The 24,900-nt window shown below is 44.3% G+C and overlaps 1 protein-coding gene and 1 long non-coding RNA gene across 3 annotated transcripts; one reads left to right on the top strand and one right to left on the bottom strand.

Moving 5' to 3' along the window:
• Positions 1 to 4,014: 4,014 nt before the first annotated feature.
• LOC101433806 (L-lactate dehydrogenase A chain) lies at positions 4,015 to 17,472 on the top strand. 2 transcript variants are annotated; one of them, XM_058305656.2, is made up of 9 exons: positions 4,015 to 4,038; positions 7,350 to 7,574; positions 10,003 to 10,152; positions 11,635 to 11,752; positions 12,483 to 12,656; positions 13,576 to 13,749; positions 14,411 to 14,528; positions 15,989 to 16,112; positions 16,684 to 17,472. In XM_058305656.2, the coding sequence occupies exons 1-9, from the start codon at positions 4,030 to 4,032 to the stop codon at positions 16,846 to 16,848; spliced, it is 1,257 nt and encodes a 418-aa protein (XP_058161639.2). In that variant the 5' UTR covers positions 4,015 to 4,029; the 3' UTR covers positions 16,849 to 17,472. The 2 variants fall into 2 exon arrangements, with proteins under 2 accessions (XP_058161639.2, XP_058161640.1); XM_058305657.1 differs by lacking the exons at positions 4,015 to 4,038; positions 7,350 to 7,574 and adding an exon at positions 9,449 to 9,528.
• On the bottom strand, positions 8,224 to 24,855 carry LOC105745309 (uncharacterized). The gene is made up of 4 exons (XR_009187625.2): positions 24,368 to 24,855; positions 12,847 to 13,029; positions 10,850 to 11,109; positions 8,224 to 10,377 (listed from the first exon to the last, which is right to left on the bottom strand). It is a non-coding gene; the product is annotated as an uncharacterized lncRNA (long non-coding RNA).
• Between the last annotated feature and the right edge of the window lie 45 nt (positions 24,856 to 24,900).

The raw sequence follows: 24,900 nt of genomic DNA, 5'->3' as shown, positions 1-24,900 counted from the left end.
AGATGATAGCAATGGGGTCAAGTCCATCTCTGCTCCTGGGGTGCCTGCCAGGCCACCTCCCCATTTCCCCTTCCTCCTCTCTCTTGCTCTTTCGCTGGCTCCTGCTGACTACCCTCTTGCTCTGGCGTCTTTTGCTTCCCAGTGATAAATACACCCCCATTCCCCCCCCTGCCCCCCCCCCCCCCCCGCACACCCCTCACCCCCCACCCCTCCACCGCAGGCCGAGAGCCTGGCAGCAACTCAGCTGTCCCAGAGCCTACCTTGTGGGGGGTGGGAAGCGACAAGGAAATGGGTTTATTGCCTAATCACTTGCAATCTGTCCCCTGCACTCCTACCCCATCCCCCCACCCCCACCCCGGGGCAGAGCAAAGTCTAAAGCCGACATCAGACTAGAATTTTCGACTTTCACCTAGAGCCCCTAGCCTGCATTGAAGAACCAATTCCAAATGGGAGGGAGGCAGCCGCTTCTCTCAAAGAACTCCTGCTGGGTCGAAAGTCTTCCAGGGTCACTCAGCTGGGCTGCCTCCTAGGGCTATCCCCAAATCCAGTGATGACAGTGGGGTGTAATGGGTCTGTGGCAAGAGCCAACTCCCCCTCTCTCCCCCAACCCCGCCCCCCCCCGGCCCCCGCCCCGGGTTCTGCAAATGAGCCCTGCCGAGGTTGCTGGCCCTGGACGGTGGCCTGAGGCAGGAAGCGATGGTCCCTGGTTACCATGGTGATGCTAGCAGAGCCCATCTGTAGTTAACAGGCAGCCTTCCTTAGCAAAGTGGGAGGAAGAATTTGAGTGCAAGAAAACAAACTAAATTTTGGGGGATGGTCTGTGACATCAGGAGCATGCAGGCCAGGCCGAAAGGGCTGCAGGCTGAGGCGGGGTGCCCTGGGAGCTCTCCCAGAACTGCCGCCCGGTAGCAACGACTGGCTGTGGCCCAGTGAAGCCTCACCACTGAAATGCCAGCCCTGAGCAAGGGCTGTTGGCAGAGGCTCTGCTGCAATGGAAAAACCCCGCAGAGTCAGAGCCCGGAGGGAGAGCCACGCCCTCAGCGCCAGGGAAGAGCCTGGGCTTGGCGAGGAGCCTGTGGGGCCGGGTGCAAAGGAGAATGCGCTAGACTGGGGGAAACCTTGTTCCAGTCCCTTAGTGGCCACCACTGACACGCTGCAGCTGTAGGAGCCAAGAGTGTTTCTCCAAGCCCTGGTTCCCCACTGTGTGAATAATGTCTGCCCGGGAGGGCTGGACAGGGTTTTTGAGAAGTCATCCCATGTGGACAAGGCAGGGACAGGCGTGAGGGGCTGGTGGTCTCCTCTGATTCAGAGGTAAAGGAGGCCAAGGCTGGGAGGGCCTCTCCTAGGCTCCTATGCCCTCTGTGGCTAAAACTGGTGCATGAGCTAATTTAAAATGCCATTTGAAAGGGCCTGACGCTGCAAGAGTGCTCGAACAGAAGGGCAGCGCTTGGGTCCTGAAACCCGTGAGCCAGGCAAGGCTAGCTGAGCCCCAGGGAGAGGGGACCTGTCTATTCAGGCCCCACGCACCCCTGCGGGCCAGGCGAGCTGCCGGACCTTGCTGCAGCCCTTGGTGAGAGGGCTGTGGGAGTTTCTACTTCATCTGTCTTCTGACATCCAGGAAGCAAAGGGCTGCTTTCCTACTGACCTTCCGGGCTGAGGGGTTTCCCAGGAAAGACTGGGGGCAGAGCAGTGTAGTGGGCGGGAAACTAATCTGGGGGCTAGAAATCCACCTGACTGTTTTCCAGCTGTGTGGCCCAGGGCAATTAACTTTATTGTAGTCTGTTAGCCTCACCCGAGAAACAGAGCTGAAAATTCCTTCTCTGCTTTCCTCTCCTGGTTGTGGTGAAAGTACCTGGAGGGGTTGGATGTGAAAGCCGTCCTGACCTATAGACAAATGAAAGACTCAGTGAGCTTTTTCTAGCTGCAGAGGGAGCCTTCTCCAAGCCTGCGCCAGTCCCAACATGGCCTCGAATGCGGAGCTTTCCTTTGATGCTCCTCACAGAGCCCCAGGTTCCCCAGTGGAGCCAGACGCCCTTCTGCGTGCCCTGGAGAAATGAGGAGGGGCTGCATTCCCAGGGCAGGGTCTTCTAAGCCAGCTTAAACAACAAGGGCAGAGAGCCTCTTCCAGCAGAACCATTTTCTGAGATGTGGCTGGAGGAGTGACTGTATACAATGGTTTAAACAAAAACCATGGCCCACAGACCCACAGTGAGGATGCACTGCAGTCAGCAGCTGCACGGCTAAGAAGACCCAACCTCAGGAAATTAAAAACGGACATCTCTGTTGTATTCACACTCTTAATTGGCTTTGATCCTCTTGGTATTTCTTAGGAAATTACCATTCTTTTTAGGGCTACAGCATAGAAAATAATTCCTCAGTTGGTGAGGAAAGATCTAAAACAATCTACAAAGCATTCAAAGAGAGGGGCCCTGTCATCCGTAATTTACTTTCAAAGCCCCGAGATTTTTTTTTAGATTTTTCAAATTTATTTCTCCCCTCTCCCTCCACTGTCTGCTCTGTGTCCATTTGCTGTGTGTTTGTCTGTGTCTGCTTGTACTCTCATTAGGCGGCTCCGGGAACTGATCCTGGGACCATTCCACAGTGGAAGAGAGGCAATTATTCTCTTGCGCCACCTCAGCTCCCTGATCTGCTGCATCTCCTATTCTCTCTCCTCTGTGTCTCTTTTTTGTTGCGTCATCTTGCTGTACCAGCTCTCTACATAGGCCAGCACTCCTGCGCAGGGCAGCATTCTGCACAGGCCAGCACTCCGCATGGGCCAGCTCGCCACACAGGCCAGCTCGCCTTCACCAGGAGTCCCTGGGCATCAAACCCTGGACCTCCTATATGGTAGACAGGAGCCCAATTGCTTGAGCCATACTCACTTCCCTGAGATCGTTTTTTGTTAACAAATTAAACACCCATTGGTGTCTTGGGAATTTTGGACCTAGGTTTGGGACACAAGGGGATACCAGAAATGGATTACCTGTTCCCATGGATGGGGCCAGACCCCTTGACTATCTGCTTCTATTCCAGATCACTTCCCAAAATGGAGGACAGCTTTACTTCTCTCACCGTGTGATTGTAACAGTGAATGAGTGTGTGGAGGCTTGATTTACAGGTCATAGACACCCTGGATGTTAGAATTGGAAGAGCAAGGCCTTCATAGTTACAGCCAATTATGCTGAGACTACAGAGGGAATCTGACTGCCACAATGTGACCCAGGGATCTATGACAAAGCCGGGGCAAGAACCCCTATCTCCTGGCTTCCAGGCCAGTGTGTCCCTTCTCTACCAGGCCACCTACTCATCCCTGCCAAGCCACACCACCCAAGGTGCCAGAGAGAAAGGCTGTCACTGCATTCCCCAGTCCTGCTGTGAACAAGGTACGCTTTCTGAACTTGTGGGCACCCACAATGGAGACTGCTAGGCTTAGAGGGGCCTTGGGACTCCCTCTGTAGCACCGATTTTGGAATCCACTTATATGCTGGTGAGAGTCTTTGCCTTGGAACCTGCCAATGAGGAAAAAAACCCTTGAGGCCTGCCAGGGAAAGATGGAGTTAAAATGGCAAAACTCCATTTCTTTTCTGGTGTAGGAAGTGGCTGGGAGAGAATCTAGAGTTTCTGGGGTGGTTCTGTTAGGGAATCATGTAAGGAGTGAACTCTGGAGGGGATGACAGTCCAAGCAAAGAGGGGAAACAGAGGCAGCATCTAGAGGCTGAAGATGGCCCAACATGGAAGAGGGGGAAATGGGGAGGGGGGAAGGCATCAGAGTACCGGTAGAGATGCCAGCCAGGAGAACCAAGGAGATGGGGTGGAGTCTTCCGCTTCCACTCCCATCTTGGAGATGGATGGGGTTGAGGGGAAATGACATCAAACAGTTTCCCAGGGGCAAGTGGCAGCTCTCTCGCCAGACAGAGGAACTTCTGCTTTGGATGTACACAGCTGGCCTTGGTCGGGCAGGGACGTATGCTGATGAGGGTGTCTGCACCTTGGGCCCTGCAACTCAGGAAAATCATCAATTTTGCAACCATGGAAAAGGTGAAAAAAAAAACCAGGCTGTCAGTGAGTTTTCCGAGGGGCCATGGGACTGTGTTGTAGTGTTTCAGACAAGTGTATGTTCTGTACAGATGTGAATGGACTGTATATAATCTGTGTTTCATGCTATTTATTATTACAAAGCAAGATTCCCTCCTTTCTGCAGACTCTTCACCTCCTTGCTTTCATCCTAATTCTCCCTTTCTCCAAAAACTTCAGTGACTTCCACTGACCACCAAAGAAAGCCCAAATTTCTTAGTCTGCCATTGAAAGATGAAGACTCAGCAGACACACCTTGTACTTTCCTGCCTCCATGCATAATCATGCTGTATTCTCTTTCTCAATATGCGATCTTCACCAATTGAAATCTCTTTCTAGGTCTAGGTCAGATGGTACCTCTTCCAGGAAGCCTTCTCTAAAAGCCCTGATCAAATGACCTCTCTTTCCTCTGGACACTAGAGCACTTTTTTCTACCTCTTTGTGGCAGTGTTATATTCTATCTTGCATTTTAACTATTAACTATGTTATTTGTCTCTCCTCCTATATGGTAAAGCCTTTGAAGGCTTATAAATTTTCTTATTCACTTTTGATTCCCCAGCACTTACAAAGTGCCCTTTACAAAGCAGGCACTTAACTCAGAATACATTTATTAAACCAATAAATGTATGTGCTGGGGATACAGATATCATTGAGAAAGTTTCTGTCCACTAGGAGCTTGCAGTCTAGTGAGAGAGATTTCCAGTAGTAAGAATTAGTTTACTATAAAGCCTTGGAATATGTGGGACTTGGGGGGACAGGAGTTGTGGGCAAAGGGGAGGGCGTTCAGGGCTGAGGAGCCGCATAGGGGGAAGGCAGGAGGTAGGACCACACATGGCTTACTTGTGGAACGTGGTGGTCAGTTGCCTTGGGACTGGCATGTGTGAAGAATGAAGGAAAGTAGGAGAAGGCCAGAGAGGTGATAGGGACACTGATGTGCCTTTCTAAGGAGTTTGGGTTTTATTCTGGAACCAATAAGGAGCCATTGAAAGTTCTTGAGGAGGAGTGTAGCAAACACATACTGAATGACAGAACACCTAGGCACGGTGTTTTGGGTAGACACCATTTTGCGGCCCATTTTAGGAAAATCTTTCAGGGGGTGCTGAGTATGTCCATTCTCTGTAGCCAGTCTGTCCTCTGGCCAAACTACTACTTTGTGGGATTTTTCCCTTTTTTTTTTTTTAAGATTTATTTATTTATTTCTCTCCCCATACCCCCCAACCCGGTCATCTGTTCTCTGTGTCTGTTTGCTGCGTCTTCTTTGTCCACTTCTGTTGTTGTCAGAGGCACGGGAATCTGTGTCTCTCTGCTGTGTCATCTTGTTGTGTCATTTCTCCGTGTGGGCGGCATCATTCCTGGGCAGGCTGCACTTTCCTTCTCACTGGGCGGCTCTCCTTCCTGGGAGCACTCCTTGCGCGTGGGGCTCCCCTATGAGGGGGGCACCCCTGCGTGGCACGACACTCCTTGTGCGCATCAGCACTGCGCATGGGCCAGCTCCACACGGGTCAAGGAGGCCCAGGGTTTGAACCACAGACCTCCCATGTGGTAGACGGATGCCCTAACTGCTGGGCCAAGTCTGCTTCCCAGATTTTTCCCTTTTAATAAGGTCACCTCCCAAGGGACACTTGGTTGGATCTGAGAATTCTGTTCTGCCCTCTGTAACTGTTTTCTGACCCATTCCATGAGCCTAACATTTTACTTTGGCATTAGTTCAGAAATTCTACTGTGTGGACTGACTGACACCCACTGCTTCTCACTGAAAACCTAATGTTCTGAGCCTGGGGACTGGCTTGGGCATCCTAGATCATTTCTTGCCCCTCACAGTGGACAACATCCTGTAGAAAGAAAATCAGAAGCTTTCTAGTCAGTCAGCCGTGGGTTATAAAATCCCAGCTTGGTCACTTACCAGCTGCACGACCTTGGCAAAGTTAATGAGCTCTCTGAGCCTTGGTTTTCTTATCTGAAAAATGAGGATAATGATGCCTACTCTAAAGAATTAAAGCAAAGTGGAGTATATACATAGTGTATCTTGCTGCTTGAAACATAGTAGGTGCTCAATAAATGGTACTTGCATCATTCACTTTTGTGGAGTCAAAAAGAGGCTGATGGCCTGTGTAAGAAGGTAGCTGTGCTAGCAGTGAGCTGTTTCAGGTGCCTTAAGAGAAACTCTGCCTAGACTGTCTCCAGAGGTTATCCCATTGAAGAGCAAACCCCAACCCTTCCAGCTGAGTTGTAATCTATCTCCCCAGCTTAACTTCCACTCTCAGCCCTCTGCCCATCTCCTCCCAGCTGCTGCGGTCACATTAGATATGTAAACACAGGCAAATGGGGACAGTGTTGCAAAGACTGAGGAACCACTGACACTGTTGCAATCTGCCCTGCTCTTAAGGACCCTGGAGTACCTGTGCAGGCCCCCACACCCTCCTTGGCTTTTCCAGCTGTGTGTTTTGGGTGAGAGCCTAGGTCCCTGGGCCTCCTAGAGTAATGGGAACTGTTTGGACATGCTAGATAGATACCCTGATTTTCTGGAGGAGCTGAGGTTAAAAGTTTTTCCTTCAGGAAACCCACAATTATTGCTCTTTCAGAGTTGGGTGCAGGGAGGAACTAGACCCTTCCGTGTCCTGTCACCATACGGGAGGGAAGCAAAGCCACGCTTGCCCCTATTGCAAGCCGGTTTGAAGGATGCACAGACCAGTGTGGTGCAAGCAGAGAGGAGGGGGGGGGGGGGAGGGGCGGGTGGCAGCAGAGATGGAGGGCGAGGGTGGCCGATTCAAAGGAACTAGCAGGAACAAAAGCCCGGGGGTGAAAACAACACGGCATGTTAAAAAGAAAAGCAAAAAACCGCAAATGGAGATGCTGGAATGGAGTGGGCAGAAGAGAAAACAGACATGGATGTAATTTAGAATTTAGCAAGAGGCCAAGGCAGACTTGTGGCACTTGGAAGGCTTAGCAGCGGGGGAGAAAGCAGCATCAAAAAACAGCATCAAGTTTTGGAGATCAGTGTACTTGACTAAGGACATACTGACGCTGTGTTAGGTATTTTCTCTCCTTTTTTCTTTCAGCGAATATTTGTCGAGTGCCTATTAATTACCAGGAGTTGTTCTGGGCACTTCCTAAGAGTAACCTCCAAGTTTTACCAAAGAGAAAACCGAGGGTCTGCCTAACTCTGGCTCGTGCCTCTGGCTAGAGGTTCTGTAGCTGGAGAGCCGCGTTCCTCTGGACAACCCCTTAGACACCCCGGCGCACGGGGGTAGGCCAGCCTGTTCTTTGTCCTGCAGTGCTCGTCGCCGGGGCCTAGCAGCTGCCCCGCCCGGCTCGGCGCCCGCCCCCAAGCCGCTCCACACGTGGGTTCCTGCACGTCCGCCGGGCTCCGGGTCCTGACGTCAGCCTCGTGGTTCCATTTAAGGCTCCTCCTGCGCTCGCCCCCGAGTCCCGGAGCTGCAGCCGCCCAGTCTGGATCCAAGCACCGTGCGCAGCAGACGCCCGCTCGACGTGTAGTCCCGGTACGGTCAGGCCTAGCGCGCACTGCGCCCGAGGAGGCGGGAAAACGAGCTCCTTCGGACCCTGCTCGCAGGGTGTTTCCCGGCCTGTCCGAGTGCTTAGACTCAGCTAGTGTGCCCTCGCAGGCGCCGCTTTCCAGACGCAGTGCCTCCAGGCTTGGGCGGTGGCCCGGCCAGGCGTGAGCGCCGAGCCCGCTGCCCTCTGCTTTTGCTCTAAGTGGGGTCTCGGGGTGGGGAGCCAAGTAAGTGTCGGTGCCCGCCCTGGGATGGGAAGCCCACGTGGATGCGGAAGGACAAGGAGTGGCACGGTTCCTTCGAGAGGTCTGAAGGGTGGGGATAGCTCTCGGTTCAAAGTCTAGGTTCTTTCCGGGAGCCCACAGAGCCGAAACTGCCTAGCCTGTCCCGGCCGGCTCCTGCCTGCGGCTGAGCGCCGCGGGGGTCGCATTTTCCCCTAAGAGGTTTGCGGGATGGGCTCCGTGGGGGCGGCTGCTGCCTGCAGATTACAGGTTGCTCTTTGTGCAAATGACATTTTATTAACTTAAGCAGCTGCTGGTGTATGGGCACAGCGTTGCGGGGCGGGAGCGGGTGGGGTGCAGGCAGCCTCAGCCTTCCGGCACCTCAGACAGTCAATGGATAATCGGATACCATCCTCTCCTTTTTAAATAAAATTTTTATTAGAGCAGTTGTAGGTTTATGGAAATATGCAAAAGTACAAAATTGCCATATACTCCGTCCATTCCCCCACTTTGATAAATGGGTAACCTACGCGTACAGCCTTAGGTCTATCTAAGGTAAGTGGCAGAGGTGAGGAGTAGATTTCTCTTTCATGCCGGTTTCCGGCCACTAGAACACCCTCCTGGTTCACCAACTCACTTCCCCAGCCCTACACTGAGGGGAGCGCTGGAGCCAGGGCTGAGGTTTTGATGAATCCAGATTTCTGCAAGAACTCCCTCCGGCCAGACTGCCGAAACCTGACAAGAGCTATCCAGAAATAGCAGTAATTTGTAAGAAGAGACTCGATTCTAGCTTGGTGTCTCTGGCTGACTGCTTGGAGGTTCTCTAGAATATTTTTGGCCTTTGGGACGAGGTGCTTTCCGGATGCAATTTGTAACAGTCCCTCCAGTGAATGCAGTGAATTGTTGAATTAGCAGAGTTGAAGATCCCTTCCCGGGGCCTGGAAATTTAGGGTTACACCAAATTGCTATTTAGGCCCTCTGCAGTTATTTCTGCATTTCCCGTACCGACAAAATTTACTCATACTGGGCGTCATCCATTTGCAACAGATCACGGCTGAAGCCACACGAGGTGCCTCGCTTCCGGTTGGTTAACAGGCCCCTGGTTTCTGATAATTGTGTTTTAAAAAGTCTGGCCTTGGCCGCGCGCCAGCGGGCTACAGGTTGCTTGTGCCTGCTTCCAGGCACTAGTTCGCCTGACGCCGAGTCCTACCTCGCTCTGACCCAGAACTCCGGATAGTCTGATTGTCTGGGCCAACGGGTGGGGCCTGGAGTCGTGTGCACTCCAACCCCGTGCACCTCTCGGCGGCCCGCAGTCTTAGCCACTCTGTCCCTGGCGCCCTGAAATGCGCATGGGCGCAAGCTTCCTAGTCGCGGGCAGTTGCAGGCAGAGCCTTTGCTCTGGTCGCCGCGGCTCATCCAGCACCACCCGGGAAGGGGTGGAGGGAGTGGGCGCGCATGCGCAGAGCTCAGAGCACTTGGCCTCCACTTCCTCCGGATTTTACTTTGTGGCAGTTAATGGCACTTTACGCAGTACTTCTGGTCCTTGCCAGAGGAGCTTGGCAGGAATCTTAGTGGCTGGGGTAGAGTTGGGAGGGGGCTCCCGGTGATCTTGTTCTTGTCTGAGGAAGGGCTTACCCCGCTTGGGGTTAATAGACCAAATGAGCGAACCCTCCGGAGGCTATACTTACACGGAGACGTCGATATTATTTTTCCATGCCAAGGTGAGGTCCTTCACACCAGGCCAGACCTTAGCTTTGGGCCTTTTAATGCTCCTTTGGCTAACTCTGTCCCCTTTCCATCCATTATTTAGTCATCCCATGTGATTCCGCAAGTACCCCAAAGGAAGTGGAAAACCTTTTTCAGAACAGCTATTGGTTAATAAAGTTATTTAAAGAGGATGCAGGTTTCCTCTGCCTAGAGGGGCCCGCACCAAATCTTGCTGTGTATTTCCGTCTTTCCCATTCCTCAGCAAGCCCTGTGCTTTCCCCCATTTCCTAAATAAATTTTTACTGACCTGTTTCTGTCAGTACGTGAAGGATATAGGAGTCATCAGGTTGGACTAATTGATCTTCCTTGAATGGACTGTCCAGGACATCTACCTGATTAAAACAATGCTTGTTCTTTGTATATAAAATAAGACTAAAAAATTAAATAAAGAGGATGCAGTGACACTGCATGTTTTCCTCCTTTCATAGGTTCCTTCCCATTCCAAATCTAAGATGGCAACTCTCAAGGATCAGCTGATTCAGAATCTCCTTAAGGAAGAACAGATCCCTCAGAATAAGATTACAGTTGTTGGGGTTGGTGCTGTTGGCATGGCCTGTGCCATCAGTATTCTGATGAAGGTAAGTGAGAGCCCATTACTCTGGAACAAAGATACCTTGATTTCTGACCCCTTACTCCTACATGAAGAATTGCAACATCACATTTTATATAAAAACATTTAGATTTAGTCAAAGAACTGTATGGGAAACAAATTTTTGAAACACAATGCTATGCCAAAAGGGTGTCTGAATCTAGAGATCTGGTTCCTTGAATTTGCTATGCTGTATTAGCAGGTGTGGATTGTCCTAAAAGGAAAAAGAGAGACCGTGTCTGCAAACAAGCTAAAACTCTTAAAAGTAGTTTAATTGAAAACAATATATACATCTGGTCAAATTAAAATCAAACTGAATGTGGGAAATTTTAAGTCTACTGCCTAGTCAAACCCCCATTGCCTGTCATTGGATAGCAATTTTTGTTACCTACTATGGAACTAAAATTTAATTAGAAAAAGAAAACTTGTGAAAGAAGAACATCTTATTACAGTATTCTTACCTGGCATATTGAAAAATAAATTTAGGTAGCTTACCATATTAAAATATTTTCAGTTCAGATTAGGATTTCCTAATAAGAAAGTGAAATGAATTCTGGTTTCTGAACAGAAGTGGATTAGAGAAAGGACTCTAGGCAGGAATCAGCTATGCAGAGGTAATAATACTGCTTATTTTCTATGTGTTCTTAGGAGAAGCCACATAATACCCAAACCCTTAATTTCCTTACCCAGCAGTGTCAGAAGTTGATGCTGTCTGTCTTCTTCTCCGACTACTTGTACCCATACCTATGAACTCCTGGGTTTTTGTTTCTGGAATGGCCTCTGATTCAGGTGTGGGTGAGAAGAGGTACTTCCCGACCATTCATTGTATGTGCTTTGAGGATAGATGCTTTGAGGTAGTAGAACATCTTCGGTGATGACAGTCTACATCCCATTTGTATTAAAGCTCTTTTTGGTGCTCCTACTCTGAGATAACACCTGTGAACTTCTGTAAGTTCAATTGCAAGGATATTATTAATCAAATATTATGCAAGGCACAAATCTATCTGTATAAATCCATCTTTATGTCAATGTTCATCCATGTGTGGAAAACACATAACCAGGGAATGATCCAGAATACCACTTTGTAATTCCAAGTCTTGATACAGGACATCACCTATTTATTTAAAAATAACCTAAGATTAATGTGTAAATGTGGGGAGAGTAAATAGAGAAATTTTACATAATTGAAAGTTATTCTAACTTCTGCCAATTCATGTTCTACTTCCACAGTAGTGGTGGTAGAGCCTCCTGCACAGGTTCCTGCAGTAGGGAAATAGCTGGAGAGAGTCAGTGTTTCTTCATGGGTCATCTGTGAGTCAGCTTTTTAAATAAGGGCCTCTACTTTGAAGTTTATCCTGATACTAATAAAGTAGCAGGACTCTCCTATGCCCTAAATATGGAAATTTTGCATGCCCTTTAAAAATTTGGACATAGTAATTTCCCATTTAACTAAAAATTTTATGTCTTTTAGGAACTGGCAGATGAATTTGCACTTGTGGATGTCATAGAAGACAAACTGAAGGGAGAGATGATGGATCTCCAACATGGCACCCTTTTCCTTAGAACACCAAAAATTGTCTCTGGCAAAGGTTGATTTCAAAAAGTTTATATTATAGTCTATACTAGATTTAATTCATCAGGCTCTAGATCCTAGCTATTCAGAGATTTTCTCTTTGTAAAGGGTAGGAGAGCCTTGGAACATTTGTTATCTATGGTTATCAAAGTTTCAATTTCTTGTATATGGTTTTAAGTGGAAATACAAGCTGTCAATGTGGAAGGCATCTGAATTAGAATGTAATTAGTAAAGCTAAAAACCTCCTCCTCATAATTTAACCACATTACTTCAAAAACTTAAAACCAAATACACTTAACATCTCAATTTCCTTATACAAGCTAACACAAGGTTGAGAGTAGGGTAGTTTCAGCAGATATTCTTGGCTTGAACCTTTCACACCTAACATCCAGTTAACCTGGAAATAGGCCCAAATAGTCTGTTTTGATTCTTAAATCATTGCTCAATTATCTGATAAGTGGTAGGTGACTCCATCATCTCCATCCCTGGGTTAGCCATCTTTTGCATAGGGCATCTAGAAGCAAGACATGATTTTTTCAGCATAAAGACTCCTATGCTTAAAAAAAAAAACCAGCCTGTCCCTGGGCTACTCTGACAACAGTTAAGTAGAAATAAGAATATTTCTACTGAGCACTGAGCTCAGGTAGCAAAATAATTATGGGATACGTAGGAGATGATATGAGTATCAAATTTAATTCCTTTCAGCCTAAGGATCTTAATCTGGTCATTGTTTCCCTTTCCTCTAGACTATAGTGTGACTGCAAACTCCAAGCTGGTTATCATCACAGCTGGGGCTCGTCAGCAAGAGGGAGAAAGCCGTCTTAATTTGGTCCAGCGTAATGTAAACATCTTTAAATTCATCATTCCTAATGTTGTAAAATACAGCCCAAACTGCAAGTTGCTTATTGTTTCCAATCCAGGTGAGAATTTTAATTGCATAAAAATAGATGAGTTATGGTAAAACTGATAGTACATGTTATATTTTGCATAAGCATTTATTTCTTTTTCATTTCCCTCCTGAGAGATGTTGTGTATTTTTGTAAAATATTTAATATTAAAACATTAATTAAGGGAAGTGTATATGGCTCAAAGGGTAGAGCTTCTGCTTACCATATAGGAGGTGCAGGGTTCGATACCCAGGGCCTCCTGGCTCGTGTGGCGAGTTGGCTCACGTGGAGTGTTGCTGTGTGCAAGGAGTGTGGCCCCTGCACAAGGAGCGCAGCCATGCACAGGAGGGCAGACTGCCTAGGAAGTGGTGCAGCCCACATGGAGAGCTGACACAGCAAGATGACACTATAAAAGAGAGATTGAGAAAAGAGACAATATGAGACACAGCAAACTAGGGAGCTGAGGTGGATCAAGAGAATGGTTGCCTCTCTCCCACTCCGGAAGGTCCCAGGATGGGTTCCTGGAGCCGCCTAGTGAGAATACAACAGACACAGAAGAACACACAGTGAATGGACTCAGAGAGCAGACAATGGGGGCAATGGGGCATGGGGGGGGGGGCAGAAATAAGGAAAAAAAACATTCATTAGGGAGTACAATCCCTCTGAACATAATTGGAACTTAAAATTAGTTTCTTGCCTGAGAAGATCTTGGATAAGTATTGAGTTTATGTTATTCTCTTAATTGATACACAGCTTATTTTTTATAAAATTACTTTTCTTGAATAATTAATGAATTTGCTATATTAATGCATAGTATAGAGGCTTAAAAAATATCGACGAAAGTATTTATTGTTGACCAATGCCAAGTTTCAGATAGACCCATATATCTTGTAGGAGCCAGTCATTGTTTAGTGATTCACCTAGTGTCTTTGCCTAAATGTTTTCTTCATAGTGGATATATTGACCTATGTGGCTTGGAAACTAAGTGGCTTTCCCAAAAACCGTGTTATTGGAAGTGGTTGCAATCTGGATTCAGCCCGGTTCCGTTACCTAATGGGGGAGAGGCTGGGAGTTCACCCATCCAGCTGTCATGGCTGGGTCCTTGGGGAACATGGAGACTCTAGTGGTAAGTATAAGTTATTTTCTCTTGGCTTTCAAAAAGATTGTGTAAGAAATTGGGTTTCATGATTAGATACTAAATTAGAATGGTTCACAGAAATCTGCCTTTTGATATCAAATGCTATGTATTATTAAGAGTTTAGCCATTTTGCATGACATTTTATGGTGGGAGGAATAGGGAATGATGTTTCTTTAACTTCTTACCTTGGACATGTTGAGTAAGATTGTAGTTCTTAGGATGACCTTAGTCATTTATTGTCATAGTTGTTTATCATTTGTTTGAACTCTACTCATCGACTTGAATTGTCTGTTCCAGAAAAGGTCAGTTAATACAAATAGAGTGTATCTTGTAGAGGAACTTCTATCACAGTCAAAAGATGTACATTTTATACAGAATTCTCAGAGTTCCTCATGTCAAGAAAATGCTCCTATGACCTATGTATTTCAAATATATGTCCTAAACATCTATGAAAACAGGTTAGAATATAGTGAAAATTCTAAATTTTATATAATCTGAAATCTCTTAAGGATTTGAACATTGGCACTCTTGACCATCTGCCAAAAGGACATAACTCTTGCCAGATTAAAAAAAAAAATTTTTAACGGGTCAGAATTACTATTCTGCTGATGGATGGAAATAGTATTTTCTATACTATTTTTCTTTTTAGTGCCTGTGTGGAGTGGAATGAATGTTGCTGGTGTCTCCTTGAAAAATCTGCACCCTGAGTTAGGCACTGATGCAGATAAGGAACAATGGAAAGAGGTTCACAAACAGGTGGTTGACAGGTAATAGATCTCGTAATTTGGCAATATGGTAGATTAAAATTTATTTTTCTTTTTAAGATTAGTATTTTAATACCATTTGCTTGCATCTGGATAATTTAGAGAAAAAACTTTTTATTTTACTAGTTTTTTGCGATAATTGTTTATTACTATATATTGAAAAAAAAATTAGATTACATAAAAGTTACATCAAAAATTTAGAGAATTCCCATATACTCCACTCCTCCCCCTCTCACATTTTCCCGTTAATAACATCCTTCATTAGTGTGATACATTTGTTACAGTTTATGAACAGGTATTGAAGCATTGCTACTAAAAATGGTCTATAGTTTACATTATGGTTTACATTTTGCACAGTTTTATAGGTTTTGACAGAACGTATAATAGCCTGTCATTGCAATATCATGTAGAACAATTCCAGTGTCCCCAAAATGTCCCATGTCACACACATAAAACTTAAACTTTGATAAAGATAGTAATGAAACAGTGGTAAAGATATTAAAAATGGCAGACATTTATTAATGCTACCATATTTTTTTGTTGTTGTTACTACAATTCTCAATTTATAGACTGGTAAATCTTTCTGTGCTTGTATTGTAAACTATTAAGATAAAGCTAGATGTAACTCCACTCTGGGAGTCAGTCTTTACTTCAACATATTTGATTCATTCAGATAGGAATAAGAGCTTTTAAATCCAAGTACCTATTATATATACTTGGATATACAGAGAAGAAGATATACAGCTATCTTGTTTATTCAGATGATTATAAAGTTCTAAGCAGTGTCTAGATTGGTATTAGAAATTGGAACTGGAAAATGGTACTAAAATGTAAATGATTACTGTTAGAAATTTTTGAAAGAGGGAAGCTTTCAGCATGGTTGCATTATTATAAACCATGTGCTCGTGTGGACTGCAGGTCTATAGAATTGAATTGAATAATAATTCTCAGTCACGACACATTGTCATTGATCTATGCAAGACCCTCTTATGTGTATTTATTTATTTTCGTATGTACCCTGGACCTTATATACAGGTAGTTTACACTCAATCACCCAGCCATATCAGCTTCCCTGAGTTGGATTTATTGGGTTTTTTTGTTGTTTGTTTTTTTCAGGAGGCATCCGGAACTGAACCCAGGACCTCCCATGTGGTAGGTGGGTGCTCAACTGTTTGAGCTACACCCACTCCACCTTAATTAACTTTTTAAATAATAAAACTTGTGACTCCATCACCCAACTCAAGAACTTTAAAACAATAGCTGTCAATTACCAATACTCCTCTTGGGAGGGCATTGGGCTTATTGCCACATGTTGGCTATTACTAGCAGCACTGTTATGAACATCCTTATATATATATTATGGTATACTGTGCAAGGGTTACATTTAGGTGTTTAATGCAACTTAGTGGCATCTATTATAAACAAACTTTGTTTTGTTTCTCCTCCTTTTTCCTACCCTACAGTGCTTATGAGGTGATCAAACTGAAAGGCTATACCTCCTGGGCCATTGGGTTATCTGTGGCAGATTTGGCAGAAACTATAATGAAGAATCTTAGACGTGTACATCCTGTTTCCACCATGATTAAGGTAGGTCTTTGTAGTGATATATTCAAATGCCATTATTTCCTATGTAAGGGTCTTCTGAGAAAGCAGCTAGATTAATATAAGTCCTCAATCACTGATTTAAATCATTAAGTGAAATAAATTAATGCACTTGCAACTTTCTTTTTTAGAAAGAAATACTTGAACTTTAGTTCACTAGCACTGAGTTGAGCACACAGATCCTTGATAACTTGACTGAAAAATGCCTTCATTCACTTAGACTAAGTTAGGTGGAAGCCTATAAAAGAAATATGTTTTTCCCCTTTGGCAAAAATATAATGCACACTTAAGTTAGAGTTACCAAAGTGTTATTACTGCAAAAATTGGAAAGCATTGAATAATGGCAGTAGCTCAGATTTTATTTTAGAATGGAACTCTTGATGCTATTTTAATGGCTTTGTAAAAATACTGCTTATTTATCATATCATTACTGAAAATCTGAATAAGGAGTTTCTCTTTAACAAGTTATATAGGCTTCATAATAGTAGAGAATGAAAATCTTGGAAGACCCAGAAGCCAAAGACAAAATTTTAAATATTTTTCATTTTATCATCAGGGACTCTATGGAATAAAAGATGACGTCTTCCTTAGTGTTCCTTGCGTCTTGGGACAGAATGGTATCTCAGATGTTGTCAAGGTGACTCTGACTCCTGAAGAAGAAGGCCGTTTGAAGAAGAGTGCAGATACACTTTGGGGGATCCAAAAAGAGCTACAATTTTAAAGTCTTCTAATGTACCACTTCATTGTTTAAGCTACAACAGGATTTTAGTTGGGGGCTGTTCCTGTTCTTTTTATCTGATCTTGGATTACGGCAGTAATAGTAAGATGACCTAGGAAAAAAGTTAGACATAGGAATGTTTCTTAAAACCCTAAAGGTATTTACTGATACTGAAGATGATACCTATCTTGTATAGTCCCAAACTGATTATATAAAATAGTTTATGTCTGAGGCACCAGTGCCAATGCACATGCTGAAGCTGCCTTTCAAACCAGAAGAAAGTGTGGTTACTGTGTATTTTATACCTTCTGGTTCCTTTACCTAACATGCCTCGTGTAATTTCCTTCCTCCCAATCAATCATATCCTGAACTCCAATGTGTAAATCCAACATTGCATGTCTTGTGCATAACTATTTTAAAGGATCTTATTTTGTGTACCAAATGTATCAAAGTAGTGTACATTGCCATGTAATGTAAAAAAAAAATTACCTATTACAATGCAACCAACTGTTCAAGTGTCGTACCTCAAAAATGTCAAATAAACCATAAAGAGTGACTACAATGTCAGTTTATTATAACATCTTTTTTCATTAAAATTTTGAGAGCCATTAGGCTATTATTCTTGGACAGCACTGATTATTATTTTTTAAATATATTTTTATTAGAGAGATTGTGAACTTACAAAACAATCATGAACTTGTGTGGAATTCCCAAACAATACACCTCCACCAACACAATTCATTGTTATGGATAGTTTTTTACAGATAAGAGATAATATCAGACTATTTTCACTAAATATGGTTCTATAGCATATATTTGGTATATTTTTTTCCATACCTACCCATTAACAGTTCATCTTTGGCATTGATGCAGGAATATTAACAGTATTACTGTTAACTATAGCCCATAGGCTATATTATATTTTCCCCATGCTTCTCTATATTATTACCACCTTGCAATAGTGATGTACATTTGTTCTAGTTCATAAATGGACATTCTTGTATTTGTACCATATTTTACAGATTTATTTCTCTCCCCTTTCCCGCTGTTATCTGATCCCTGTCCGCTATACTTCTGTGTCTGCTTGCATTATCAGGCAGCACTGGGAAACTCTATTGTGTCATTTTGTGTCAGTTCTCCGTGTGTACGGCACCACTCCTGGGCAGGCCGTGCTTTTTTTCATGCAGGGCAGCTCTCCTTGAGGGGTGCACTCTGTGCTTGGGGCACCCCTGTGGCACAGCACTCCTTTTGCCTGGCAGCACTGCGTGTGGGCCTGCTCACCATATCGTTCAGGAGGCCCTGGGTTTCGAACCCTGGACTTTACATATGGTAGGCGGACACTATCAGTTGAGCCATGTCCACTTCCCCTGTATTTGTACTATTCACAATTCTCATTCACTTTAGAGTTTACTATGTTATTCAGTCCCTAGATTCTCTAGCTTTCTTTCTATTGGCATTTACATTCCTAGATTACCCTTTCAGCCACAATCCCATTTATAGACCAGCTGCATTAGTTCTATTCACTATAAAAGAATGTGTTCCTCAACTATCCATTTCCACACTTTTATAGTCAAAGTTAAAACTACATTAAGCATCAGTACCACTTTCGACCCTCTTATTTCCTAATAACCTGTAGTCTAACTTTTAGCTTCATGCATTTATTCTTCGTATTTAGTTCCTATTAGTGAGACCATGCAATATTTGTCCTTTAGTGTCCGGTTTATTTCACCTAACATAAGGTCATCAAGGGTCATCCATGTTCTCATGTATTTCCCAATTTCATTTCTTCTTACAGCACCATAGTATTCCATTGTATGTATATACCACATTCATCGGTTGATGGATACTTGGGTTGTTTCCATCTTTTGGCCACTGAATTACACCACTATGACCAGTGTTGAGAAAATTTCTGTTCACGTCAGTTTTCAGTTCTTCTGGATATATTCTTAGTAGAGGAATTGTTGGATCATATGGCAGTTCCTGATTTAGCTTCCTGAGGAACTACCAAACTGTCTTCCACAGAGGCTGCACCATTTTACATTTCCACCAAAAGTGAAAGAGTGTTCCTATTTCTCCACATCCTTTCCAGCAATTATTGCTGTTTTTTTTTTTTTAAATAATGGCCATTCTATGGTGTGTGAGATGCTATCTCGTATTGACTTACATTTCCCTAATAACTAGTGATTCTGAACATTTTTTCATGTGCTTTTTGGCAATTTTTATTTCCTCTTTGGAGAAATGTCTATTTAAGTCAGGGGTTCTTAACTTTTTTTGTTGCATGGACCCCTTTGCCAGTCAGGTGAAAACCATGGACCCTTTACTAAATCTACAGTGTACTGTGTATTATTTAATAAATGTATCATACCCAAACCAACACATCCCCACAAGAATAACGGTTTTTTAAAAATTTTTCAATTCAAGTTAATGGACCCTCTGAAATCTTTTCCATGGACCAGCAAGGGGTCTGCGGACCCATGGTTAAATCTTCACTTTAAATATTTCGCCCTTTTATTGTTGAGTTGTATGATCTCTTTATATAGAATGGAAATCAAATCCGTATTCAATATATAGTTTCCAAATATTTTCTCCCATTGAGTGACCTGCCTTTTCACCTTCTTGGAGAAGTCCTTTGAATCACATAACTGTTTAAGTTTGAGGAGGTTCCATTTACCCAAGTTTTCTTTCTTTGCTTGTGTTTTTGGTGTAAGGTTGAAGAATTCACTAGGTCTTAAAAGATGTTACCCTACATTTTCCTCAAAGAGCTTTATGGTTGTAGATTTTATAGTTAGGTCTTTAATCTATTTTGAGATAATTTTTGTATAAGGTATGAGATAGGGGTCCTCTTTATTTCTTTTGGCAATTAGTCAGCCAAAGGGGTGCTGATGCAAAATACCAGAAATTCGTTGGTTTTATAAAGGGTATTTATTTGGGGTAGAAGCTTACAGTTACAAGCCATAAAGCGTAAGTTATTTTCCTCACCAAAGTCTTTTGCCACATGTTGGACAAGATGGCTGCCAACATCTGCAAGGGTTCAGGCTCCCTGGGTTCTTCTCTTCCCAGGGTTCATTTCTCTCTAGGCTCAGCCCCTCTGTTTTCTCCACAAGGTCATCTGTAGACTATGACGCTCTGACTCTCTCAACAAGGTCAGCTGTAAGCAAATGATTTGTTTCTCTTTCTGGGCCTTTCTCTCTTTCCTCATGACCAAGCTCCTCTGTGTGCTTACTTCCCAGGGCTCTAGCTCAAAACTCCAACTCTGTCCTTTGCCATGTCTTTTCTCTGTGAGTCCCTGCCCACTGAGCGGGCAGGGATGCCACATCCTACTGACATGGCCCAATCAAAGCCTTAATCATTATTTAATCAAGTAAACCTCTGAATCCAATATAATCTAATATACCCAGAGGAAAAGACCAGTTTACAAACATAATCTAGTATTTCTTTTTGGAATTCATCAATAATATCAAACTGCTACAGCTATGGATATCCAGTTCTCCCAGTACCATTTCTTGAATAGACTGTTCTGCCCCAGCTGTGTGGGTTTGACAGCCTTGTGAAAAATTATCACTTGATCATAGATGTGATAGTCTGTTTCTGAACCATCAATTCAGTTTCATTGGTTTATGTGTCTATCTTTATGCCAGTACCGTGCTGTTTTTAGCACTGTAACTAGGTACTGTGATTTAAAGTCTGGAAGTGAGAGTCCTCCAACTTGGAACTTAAGCACCATGTGAATGATGTGAAAGTTCTATGTATGCCCTGAAAGAAAATCTTGTCTCACATGGCTGCACACTTGAGATCTGTGAAAATCAGACTCAAGTCTCATTGTGCAAGTAGGAGAGTTACAATGGAAACTAAAATCTCAATCTTGCAGAGTGTCTGCTATTAAAGTGAGGGCACTGATTAGAAAAGAGTGGAATCCTGAGGACTGGGATGGAGACATACAGGTTGATGATGATGACAGTGGAGACATTGAAACCCTAAATTCTGCTGAGACTTTGTCAGATAAGCCTGTAAAGTTCTGCCCTGAGGAGACAACCACCCAACCTCCTCCCTGCCCTGAAGAGCCAACCACCCAATGTTAAGCCTGCACCACGGAACCTCTAGCCTACCCCAAAGGTCCAGAATTGCTCCCTGCCCTGAAGAGACAACCACCCAAAATCTACCCTGCCCTGTGGAATCTGCCATCCAACCTCTGTTGTGGGAAACTGGCTTACCTGTTCCCTATTTGTTGCACTTGTAGCCAATTATTGTAAATGTTGTGGTGCTGATGAGGAACAGTTGCTTTGAAGTTCTTAATAAATATGATGGAAACTAGGGTCAAGCCTCTCAGTTCCAGAAGCTGTGAGCCCCCTGGTTCCATCCTTGGTCCCTCTGTCATGTTTCTCCCTGTCCTTTATTTCCGTTAAGTTCTGTGTTGCCTTCCCTTCGAGGCAACTGATTGCTGACTTAGCACAGCAAACCACCTGAAGAGATTAATCCTGTCTCATTAGATGGAATTGCAATGGAATGCTACGGGGTAACTGGCTTGCAAGACACTTCTAATGCTTCTTCTTATTCACCCCACCTCTCCTCTTTTCTTCCAGACAAGACTAAAGTAACAACAAGCTCCCGAAGGTGAAGTACAAAGTGTAACCCCTGAGGAAGTATGTTATACTCCGAAAGAACTGCATGAGTTTTCCAATTTATATAGAAAGAAATCAGGGGAGTATGTGTGGGAATAGCAATTAAGGGTATGGTATAATGGTGGAAGGAATATAAAGTTGGATCAGGCTGAATTTATTGACATGGGCCCATTAAGCAGAGATTCTGGATTCAGTGTTGTAGCTTGAGGGGTTAGAAAGGGTTCTAACAGTTTGTTGGGGTGGTTGGCTAAAACACGGACCAAAAGATTGCCAACACTGCCTGAGGTTGAGATGCCAGAATTGCCCTAATATACTGTAGATGAGGGGATCCAAAGGCTGAGAGATTGGAATGTAATTAAGTGAGCAAAATGGTAAGTTTGGAACATGTAGATAGGTGCACCTAGTGCAGGAGATTGGTTACTATCAAGATGACACCTTTCTTGGTCACCAGAGGCCTGAAGCAGGTGGAGAGCTTGAATTTGGAAGTCTCCTATACCAACAGCATCTCCCTCTCAGCTCTGTGGTAAATGAAGGGCAAGAACCTGGAGTTAATGTGGAAGCACATATGTAAGTGGTGGTACACGACCAACAGGGGCTCCCATTCTTCTCTGCTATAGGTGGCCTCTAGCTCAGAGCTGGAAGTAGGTTACAAAAAGTGCCATAGAGAAATAGGAAAGATGTACAAGAGGTGATGGTAATCAGCACATTAAATGTTCAAGGAAAAGTAGAGGACTTGCCATTAATGCCCCAAAGTGAAGATGAGAAATTAACCTTGTGAAGGACTGGGGGAAGACCCTTCCAGATTCAGGGATCTATACAAAGTGCTGAGCTAGGGATAAGGTGTCTAAAGGCTAGTTGGAGGAGGAATGTGGTGAGAAGGAGAATGACTTGAAAGAAGATTGAAGGGGTAAATCCTGAAGGCCTTTGAGGTTGTGGTAAAAAATTGGTATCCTAAGGATAACACGAAGCCATCAAAGGCTTAAAACTGGACTGTTGCATGATCAGCACTACATTAAACAAACAAACAAACAAAGAAAAAACCCCACCCCACTTCCACTATCACATAGGAAATGGATTATCTTTTAGGATTCTGAAAAGGTTCAAATGTAGTGCTGCCTTCTAGTTATAAATAAATTCTTGGTACAAATGAAAAGTACCCTTAGAAAACTAAGGTAGAAAACTTTCCTTCTTATTACTACTCTCTGTTCTTTCAAGAGAAATTCAAACTTAAATATTTCAGCACTCAGATTTTTTTTTACACTTTTTAAAGTTAATAGATTACAAAGAACGTTACATCAAAATACATTAAAAGAAACATGAAGTCCCCATATACCCTGCTCCCCACCCCCCACCCCATTATTTTTGTAAATTGTATTTTTTTGAAGATATATACATCACAAAAAAAATGTTACATGAAAAAATGAGGTTCCTGTATACCCCCCCCCACCTCCCCATCCCACTCCTCCCACACCAACAACCTCCTCCATCATTGTGGCACACTCATCACACTTGGTGAACACATTTTGGAGCACTGATGCACCACATAGATAATAGTTTACCCTGTAGTTCACACTCTCCCCCAGTACATTCAGTAGGTTAAGGCAGGATATATGAAGTCTAGCATCTGACCCAGCAATATCATTTAGGACAACTCAAAGTCCCAAAAATGCCCCCACGTCACAGCTCTTATTCCCTCTCCGTGCCCTCAGCAACTACTGTGGTCATTTTCTCAATCTCAATGCTACAATTTCTTCTATTACTAGCCACAATAGTTTTATAGTAGAATATCAATAAGCCCACTCTAATCCATATTTTATTCCTCCATTCTGTGGACCCTGGGATGGTGATGTCCACTCCACCTCTAAATCAAGAGCGGGCTTAGATTCCACATGGATGATGGATGCAATTCCTCTGCTTGCAGTTGTTGGCACTCTTGGATTCCCTGGTGTGGTGTTTGACCATCTTCACCTCCCTGTTAGCTGACCTGGGAAAATCCAATGAACCAGAGAGCAGAAGTTGCACCTCTGCTGAGGCTCAGGGCCCAGCTGACACAAGGGCAGTCCAGAGATTCAAGTCACCTGAGTACTCACCATCCCTAGCACCAAGCACAGGTTCAGTAAAAGTGACAAGAGGCATGTGTAGGAAGGTCACATCTGAGTCCAACTCCATCACACTCAGTGGCACAAATTCCAAAGTAGGGCCCTCTGACATGGCACAGAACTCCAACTCCATCTGCCATGACCATATACCCTGTGGATCTCTGTAGTCTTCAGGAGAACCAGCACCTAGGGTTGTATCTACTTTGGCTCTCTCTGGGGTCCTGCTGAGGTATGCGTAAGCATGACCCCTCTGATGACCTCCTGACTCTTTTTGGAAGACTTTTAGCCAAATAAACTCATTTGTCTTTGCCATTTTCCCCTTTTATTCAAGGTCAAAAAGTGTTTTTTAACACTTGATCCAATATGTAGGCTGAGATATTCTTCTGGTCTGAGTTGACCCTTTTATTCAAGGTGTCTTTCTAGTTGTACCACCAGTTAGTGATTGATAGTAATCCCTCAGTGCCAGAGAGGCTCATCCGCAGGAGTCATGTCCCATGCTGAGGGGAAAGTAATGCATTTACATGCTGAGTTTGGCTTAGAGAGTGACCACATTTGAGCAACATGGAGGCTTTCAGGAGGTAATTCTTAGGCACCCTGCAGCTCTAAGTCTAGTTCATATTTCAGGCACACAGGCTCATAAGCATAGTTATCAGTCGCAAGGGCTCAGCACTCAGTGTTGGGTTACAGAGCTTAAATTTTAAAAATGTAACAAAAAATCCCTATAAAGAAATGTGTGGGCACGGGCTTGGTAAGTGCATCAAAAAGTATGTTCCTCAACCTCAGGGTGGTCGATCGGATGCTCACCTTTCAGTGAATTTCTTTCATCCTGGGGCCTAGGTCCTCGCAGCATGCACTCTCAGAGAAGCAAGTTAGGTCGGTCCAGGTCAGGCACTACGTATGAGGAACTTCCCAAACTAGCAGCTCATCTTCAGTCTCGCCTCAACCATCCACGTCGCTTCAGACTAATTTGGAAGCAATCCCTTAAGGGCACTGTACTAGGCCAGTGAGCTGTGAGAACGCAAGGCCAACCAGGGTTGTTTTTTTCCCTAAGAGCCTCAAGCTTGGCCCCTTGGCAGTCGGGGGGTAGTGATCGTTCTCCAAAGAACCCTGGGCCCTAAAAACTGGCTGACAGAGGAAAATGAAACAAAACTCAAATATCCCTCTCTAACACGCTCTAGAATTCTTTACATAATCAATACAGCGGCTACCAACAGCGTCCCTCAGGTAAAAAAGGTCTCAAGGGCTTGCCAATGCGCCTGCGCTAGTCTGGGCTTACGTGCTGACGAAGGAGAGCCGTGCGCGGGAGGGTGCGTGCGTGCGTGCGTGCGTGCGTGCGT

The sequence above is a fragment of the Dasypus novemcinctus genome, chromosome 10 (genome assembly GCF_030445035.2).
Source record: "Dasypus novemcinctus isolate mDasNov1 chromosome 10, mDasNov1.1.hap2, whole genome shotgun sequence".
In the NCBI taxonomy this organism is placed as follows: domain Eukaryota; kingdom Metazoa; phylum Chordata; class Mammalia; order Cingulata; family Dasypodidae; genus Dasypus; species Dasypus novemcinctus.
This window is presented reverse-complemented; position numbering and strand designations above follow the sequence as displayed.

Excerpts from the sequence above, each read along its gene's own strand:
- LOC101433806 (XM_058305656.2), top strand. Across the intron at positions 14,529-15,988 it reads CACAAACAGGTGGTTGACAG|TGCTTATGAGGTGATCAAAC; the intron begins GTAATAGATCTC and ends CCTACCCTACAG. Across the intron at positions 16,113-16,683 it reads CTGTTTCCACCATGATTAAG|GGACTCTATGGAATAAAAGA; the intron begins GTAGGTCTTTGT and ends TTTTATCATCAG.